This window comes from Coturnix japonica, chromosome 2 (genome assembly GCF_054131305.1).
Source record: "Coturnix japonica strain WE chromosome 2, WE-NBRP24, whole genome shotgun sequence".
NCBI classification, from domain to species: Eukaryota; Metazoa; Chordata; class Aves; order Galliformes; family Phasianidae; genus Coturnix; species Coturnix japonica.
In genome coordinates this window covers 122,893,993-122,901,928 of record NC_140664.1, presented here as the reverse complement: position 1 = coordinate 122,901,928, position 7,936 = coordinate 122,893,993, and the positions used below count along the sequence as shown (strand labels likewise).

At 36.6% G+C, this 7,936-nt stretch overlaps 1 protein-coding gene across 1 annotated transcript in view; it reads left to right on the top strand.

Moving 5' to 3' along the window:
* Positions 1 to 628: 628 nt before the first annotated feature.
* Positions 629 to 7,936, top strand: part of NEBL (nebulette) — an 83,496-nt gene continuing 76,188 nt past the window's right edge. Inside the window, 5 exon segments of the mRNA XM_085538691.1 lie at positions 629 to 681; positions 683 to 701; positions 1,538 to 1,579; positions 1,677 to 1,748; positions 7,244 to 7,348. Of these exon segments, the coding sequence (XP_085394817.1) occupies positions 659 to 681; positions 683 to 701; positions 1,538 to 1,579; positions 1,677 to 1,748; positions 7,244 to 7,348 (261 nt within the window). The 5' untranslated portion in view covers positions 629 to 658.

Here is a 7,936-nt window from a genome sequence, read left to right as displayed (position 1 = left end):
TAGGAATGTATCTTCTGTGGTGATGGTTTTCAGAAATGACCTGCTATTGTGCATACTCAGCTTGTAAGACTATACTGCTCGTCTCCACAAGGATGAAATGTCCAAAATCTGTTGTATTAAATTACAGTTGATCCTCACCTACACAAACCAGGCCTTGAAGTTTCAATCTGAGCATCAGCATTGCCAGTCGAAATGTGGACTTCATGAGCTTATATTTGAAATAACAGGATGAAAAATCTTGAAGCTTTCTGTGCTATTAATTCATAATGAATACTACATCTTGATTATTATAGACTGAAATCATGAAAGCAGTTTGTGCTTTTTTTTCTTAACATATTCTACCTCATCCCCCAGGAATGTGTGTTTTTAAATAAGATCCTAGGAAGCATTGTGTTTGGGCTCAAGTACTCAGTATGCTTTGAAGAGGTTTTCCAAGAGCACACATTGCTTGTATCTTTGCCTGACTGCAAAACCTTTTAGTGGTGAATCAATCTGCTAGATTGAAGTTCAAAATCATGACCTGTATAAAATGAGAAATATACATGCTACGGTTTAGAAAGAATGTAATAAAATTGTGGTTACTCTGACTCGTTCTGTAATATGTACTTACGTGTTTTACAGATGCAAACTCTGTGACACCATATCCATTGGAATAAGGATGTATTTCAGTTTCCTATTAGCTGGACTTCATATTGAGAAAGGTTAGTTTTGAGATCACAACAATTTTAATGGTGAATGAATCTGCATGGCTGTGTAAATACATAGCCATGTATGTTTGTAAGTATGCAGATGCATTTGTGTCTGTCTGTGCACGGATTTAAACTTCAGCTAACTTCACTGATTTCATGATTTCATGAGTCTGAGCCATTTCCTGGAAGTCTGAATCTTTTTAGAGTTCTCGTGTTTTTTCCATGTATTTATTAGTAATATGGAAAAAGTTTAAGAAATTTTTTATGCTTGATAGAAAAAGACCGCTTCCTGGTAAATATACTAACTGCAACATCTCCTTGAAAATGATAATGGTGTATTTTTTTAATTGGACCAACGTAATAAAATTTTGTGATGACTAGTTTTGGAGTCTGCATGCCTTGAATCTGCACAGTTCTCCCATAAACATAGGATCGGTGTTTCCCTTTTAAACCTGGTAATTTTGCTAAATTACTTATGTTATGAATTAATTGAATCACAGTATTTTAATTACATATCTTCACAGTCATTTTATAAATAGTTGACAGAGATAGGTCATTTAATTATATTTTATCTGTAAGAAAGCATTAGCTCTGCTGCAACTGATAGCTAGCAAGGCCATCTGCTATGCCTTTCAGTTCACTCACACTGAATTGTTCAGATAAAGACTGTCAAGTGCTGCCTAAATAAGGAAGGAGCCTTGGTAAAGTTAAGTGCAGTGGAGGACACAAATGAAGCATTGATTCCAGGCATGCTGTAGAGTCTGAGCTGTTTCCTGCAGCTCTGATCCTTTTTAGAGTTTTCATTGTTGTTTTCTCCAAGTATTAAAATGCGAGTATCTGTCACTCAGGAATTCACAGAGGATGAAAATGAGAATGGAGAAGAAGAAAGGGTGAGTTAAACCCAATAGCTTTGAGAAATATATTTTTTTTCTTTACTTGTTACTCTTTTAGGACAAGAAACCTGGAATGATTACCTTTCTTTTATAGGTCTTCCTCAAGCCTGTTATTGAGGACAGAAATATGGAGCTGGCCCGAAAATGCAGTGAAATAATAAGTGATGTAAGTGACAGTGATAGTTTGCATTCTTACATTTGCATTTCTCTTTTCAGTGGTTTTATTTTTACTTTATTTTTACCACATATATACATTCACAGTCCATATTAATTCAGAAATGTGCCATACAGCATGTGCCCATCCTAGGCTCAAATTCAGAGCACAAATAATAGAAAAGCACAGTGTACTCTGATACCTTGAATTATTAGTTGAGGAAGAAGGAGTTTTTTGGAGCACTTAAGCTGTATGAAGCATAGGCCTAGGAAGAAGTTTCAAAAGTTGGGTCTCATGTGGAGGATGACTCCCTTGAGAGCACTTTGGCTGATTTCACCAGTAAAATGCAGTATTTTTGCCAATTGCTGCCCAATCTTATGAAGTCTGGTTGGTTAAAATAGAACTGTGTGCTGTACTTACATAGCTGTAAAGAGAGAAGGTGAAAGTCAAGCAGATGAACTTTGGTTATTGTCTATTAGTCTTTGGTGGTAGAAGTTCAAATCTACATAACAGACTATTATTGACATGCAGCTATAGGAAAAACCCATTGAAATGATAAGGTAAAGCGGGTTTGAAAAGTAACTTTTCCCCTTCATATGAATTGCAATTGGAATGATTGTTCTATACAGCATGTTGAGGATGGTGTTGACTGAGAAAATGTCAGTTCACAACTGTTCTCCGAATGAAACTGAAATTGGGGCCTGGTTCATGTTGTGTTATAATATTACCGCAACACATGTTGCATTAATGCAAGGTTCAGGATGTTATTATTCAGGGGAATGATTTTTTGAGAATAGGACATACAGAATCTACATTTTAAATGTTTAGGGGATATGTATCAGAAAAGAATAGGAAACTCAGAAAAACGGTACCTCATAGATGTAGGCTTTACAGTGCTGGCTCAAAAGTTTGACTTGACAAATGAAAAAGCTTTTTCTTTGCCCATGAACCATCTGGTAGTATTTTAATTTTCACAAGAAGACTGCTGAAAATTAGAAACATCCTTAAAAGAAGCTACCACGATGGCTGCTTTGTAATCTCAAACTATTTTAGGAACTGGTAGAGATTATTACTATTTTTACTGATGGCTATCTACAAGCTTTCTGTGGGAAATAGCATCTGACACAATAAAACACGTTAACTCATGGGGAGGCCAAATAAAAATGGAGATGGAATACCGATCCAACCCAAAATATGTGCTGCTTCTGTGCAGTTTATTTTTCTAAAAATGATTGCTGTTTTTCAAGGCAAAAACTCCTTCAAAAATGTTGAAGAAATATTTGCTTTCATTGAAAGGAATTACTACTGTGCTGTGTACCCATTACTGGTAATGTTGGCAGTGACTGTTAGTTACTACATTTAGCAGTTAATTATATTTTCTCTAATTTTCTGCAGGATCTTGAGGGCTAAAGTGAGTAATTAAGTTAAACCAGGTTCCTGAAACCTGTAACAGTGTAGTCTTTTGCTGAAAGCTTGTCTTGCACTTAACCTGCAAATGCTTTTGATTTTCACTGAGGTATGTGAAACATAATGGCAATGTGTCGTTACTGCTTTCAAGGCTGTAGTAATAAGTAATGGTTCAGAACAAATTTAATTTCAAAGATGATGTTCTTTGTTTAAAAGTGGCACTCATTTTGGAGGCTTTATTCAGCCTTTGGTGAAGTCAGTAGGTGTGTTCTGATTGGCTTGGATGGAACATGTATACGCGTAAGGAATGAATTGGAATTTCTTGTGATCAGCAGTGTTGTTCTGTAGTAGTTTTTTCACCTCACACACTTCACTGAGGAGCCCAGTCAGCTGTAAGGAATTTGCATTTTGAGACAACAATGCTCAAAACTTTCTACATATTCTTCATCTTCATGTTTTTATTTATTTATTTTTAATTATGTAATTAATTAATTAATTTTTCCCCATGACTTTTTGTTCATTTTAGCTGCACAGTGTTTTTTTGGAGGGTTTGCAGTTTTACCCCAAGATGACATTGTGACAGCAGCCCTTGTCCTTGCGGACCACGAGACAGGGTGGTTGTCCTTGTCAGTCTGGTATCCTGCCAACACAGCTCCTCCATGAGAACACAGTAACAGGAGCACTTGAGACTTGAGATACTGTGATTTCATTACACTCACCCTGCATTCTTTTCAGGCTGACTTTAGTTTGGCAATATGATTTAAAAAAGTGGTTCTTGTGGCATTCCTGAGTTCATGTGCAACTGTTAGGCTTGAACTGTATGTGGGGAAGCTGGGAAGTGTTTATGAGCTCCTCTTCTTCAGGAAATCCCCATCTTCATTTGAGGTTGTTCTGTGGCTCTGATACCCCCTGAATTGTTTCTCTCTAAAGCCATTTCATTTAATCTCCCTCCATTATGCAATTTTATTTCATCGATGCTTTCAAAACTGTCATGTATATTCTATTTAAATGAATTACCTTCCATTCCAGGCCTTCTGTCTTCCGTATTGGAACTGAGCCTATCCATTTGCTTGTATTATTTATATTTTACTATCCTGTCATCCCTTCTTTGGTCTGAACATGTAGTGTAACATTGTGAATGCTTTTTGGTAGAAGAAGACACTGTGTCTTCTGGAGATTCTGCTGTATTTTAGTTCTGTGTGGTACCAAGTGCTTTCTGTCACCTAGAGCAAAAATAGTATCACCATCTATCTATCCTTGTATGGGGGCCAGCTTTGCCTCAGGATACATAAAGGAAGAGCTAAAGAGACATACAGCCAAGTGCAGAATTAGTGCCTTTCATCAGGTATCAGTAGGCTTGGGATGACCTAATTCGGGCTGGAGCTACTCTTCTGGGCTCACCATTAGTAGTCAGAGCCTCTAACTCAAGAGTACTTTGAGGTCCAAATTTCTTTTGACTGGTAGAATACTATGGGACAGTAATATTGTATGCTTGTCCTCACACTTTTCTCTGGTTTTCTGTGGCCACAGAAAGTGGATTTAGATAGATCTGTGATCTCACACAGTTGTTACTCTGTTAGAAAGATTATAAACTAAAAATTGAATGATTGGACAGTGGAAAAGAAGTTCTATTTTAATCCAGCCTAAGAGCTAGATAAGAGATGTCAGGCCTAAAGGGATCTTTGAGAGATGACTATTCTACAGTGGATCTTGGTTCACTGGTCAGCATAGCCACATGCATTGTCAGTGGTATCAAAATACTAAGAACAGTTTTTCATATTTAAATGAGGCAAATATGTACCCCTGAATATGAAAGAAAGGTAACTGCTGGGTTAGTCTTGGATTAGGCTGATACCTCTTGAATTTTTCTTCTTGGAGCAAGCTATGGACAAGATGAAGATCCAGCCTGGAGACTGGATGACCTTTTATAAAGTTTGCTTTTAGCCAAATAACATCTGTAGAGCAAAACAAACAAACAAGCCAGTTTGAAGCTTATCCTTTTGGTGACTGTTTAGGAATTTTAATCCAGTGTTACTGGATAGCCATGCGACTAATCATACGACTAATAATGGAGTGATGTTACTCCTTTATTTCTTTTTATTATTTTGTAAGCATGATTTCTAAAGCAGAATGGCTTTGATGGTTTCTTTAGTCTCCTTACCCCCAATTAAAGATACCTTAGGAGGCTTTCATGCTTGATTTTTGAATGTAATTATTACTCTAATTAAAATGGATGCAATCACAGTTAGCTCTCAGTTTTCTGTGTGTGATTTTTCTAAGTTGTGAGCAGCATGGCTCCCCATCTCCTCTGCCAGAGCCCCAGTTTTACAGGCATCCTACTGGGAATTCCATCAAAGCTAACCAGTAGACAGCTCTATAGAAAATCCTATAGTCTTTCTCAAACATATTGCTGCGAATAGCCATAATTTTTAAAGGCTGCTTTTTAAGCCATTCTTGAGAACATTCACACCTCATATAATGCACAGCCTTAAAAGCACGTGCATGCATGCACACAGGATGGCTGTATAGGCACCTGCTCATCCTTATCGTGACACTGCAATTTTTGTGCATTACTCTGTGGATACCTAGAAGCACAGTTACACATCAGAGGCTATATGAACTATTGGATCAATGTGGCCCTGAGTAAAATGATGACATAAAGTAATTTTACACCCTTTATTCCCCGAACAGTTTTTACTTAGAATACACTGTATTTCATAAAATGAGATTATACGATCAATAAAGAGAAGTAAATTCATTCAATAGTCCAAATCTGGATGAGCTCACTGTAGCCAAAATTATTTCCTATGCGGTGATTATGTGGTCAACAGTCCAAAAGGAATTTGGCATTATTATAATTCATTTTATGGGGGACAAAAAGATTAAACAAAAAGTTCAAGAGCCGATTCAGCATAAACTACCATTATTCCTCATGAATTTTCCAAGTCACTTTATAGGAAAGTAAACTAGAACTTGTGATACCCATTAAGGGTGCAGAGAAGGAGGAAATTAATACCACATATTTCTGTAATGGTCACATTGCTTCTGTCTGCTGCTTGTCATCAAGCTGGGAATGCATAAATGCATGGTGCTGTCATGCAGAATCTGAAAATGAGGTTAGAGAAATGGTAGCAGATAATAACCAGGAAAGCTCAACTTGCACTGAATTAAACTATACTATATGAAAATAAAGACATCTCACTAAAATCATTTAAGGCTACTTATTAGGAGTACCTTTAAAAGTAAGGACTACATGTGGAAGTTGTCTGTATTTAGAATGTGTTCAATCAATCTCGTATTCACCATATTTCTTCATAGTTTGTATGTAAGTAAAGATTCCATACACATTCACTATGTCTGTATACATTGCGTTCTTCACAGCCTCACTGGTACAAGCTAGCTCTGATGTGACTTCATCAACAGGCATGTGGTTGTTTCAGATAACTGCATATTGCAGCTGCACCTACTGTCTGGTGGGAAAAAAGTTGGGAATTTGTGGTGTTTTTTAAAAAATAAGCTCTTGCCTTTTTTGCAAAATACACTGTGGTGTTTTGTGCCCCAAATACACATAGTTGTGCATGTACATGACTTAACAGATGGGCTGATATAAAATTTTCTTGGCTTTTTAAGAGACTCTGATATTACCTGTTTCTCACAACCGTAGGGGTGCTTTGTAGGCAATGCTTTGGCAATGGACTTGTGAATTTTTTCACTTAGCTCTTGGATTCATAAAGAGATGTTTGATTATGATATACAGATTCTGGGCTTGCAGGGTCTGTGTTGGAAGCCAGTCTGATAACAGTTTTATCTGTGAGATCAAAGAAAAAAATATTGATTCATCTATTTTTTCTTTAGACGAGCAGAACATCTACGGGCAGTGGAAAAATTGTGGTATTTATCATCTTTAGTACTAAAGAGATCTGTGACTTTTACGAGCCTGATTCTGTGTATGGGAGCTGGGTATTTCCCCACGTGGCCTAAGGAGTTTGCAAGCCATTGAGCAAATTATTATTATAAATTAAAAAAAAATTGCAACTATCCATTGTATATTTTTCAGTTTTTTTAATGAACAACTCATCTTCTCTTTTATCTTTTTATAGGTACACTATAAAGAAGAATTTGAAAAATCTAAGGGCAAGTGCATATTTGTACCTGACACCCCTCAGATAAAACATGTAAAAAGTGTTGGTGCTTTAATTTCTGAGGTAAGACCAAAAGGGTTGAAGAATTCTCTTTGCTTCTTTTTCTTGGTAAAAACACTGTGAATTGAAGACTATATTTATGAGCAGGGGAAAGATGGCTCATTTTAAACAATAATTCTGTGTAAAGTTGATGCCAATTTCAAACACTCTAACTAGTGTATAATGTGTACCCGCATATACTTACACAACTGTTTTATTCCAGGATTCCAGAAGATGTTATATTAACAACTCTGAGACATTCATAACTGCCATTTTGTGGGTCAACTGAGGAATAGGAAAAGGATTTCTTGTTAGTTATTATGTACTGACGAGTTTTGCAAACTACATGTTTACACAAACAGCCTGAATGTCAAAGAGAAGGAGAGAAGAACCTGTTACTATGTTATTACACCCGCTCTTCAATAAGGGAATTGGAAAAGGGATCAGGTGAAGGCCATCCTCAGGTCACCTACTGGTTTGCTTGCAAGTGAGCAAACCCATGTGTAGAAATGTCAACTTCCAAAATGATAGATCACAGTTTACTCCCAGCTCTTTATACCCATATTATTTCAAAATTTAAAGCAGGTTGTGTTTCATGCTATCCCATTTTTG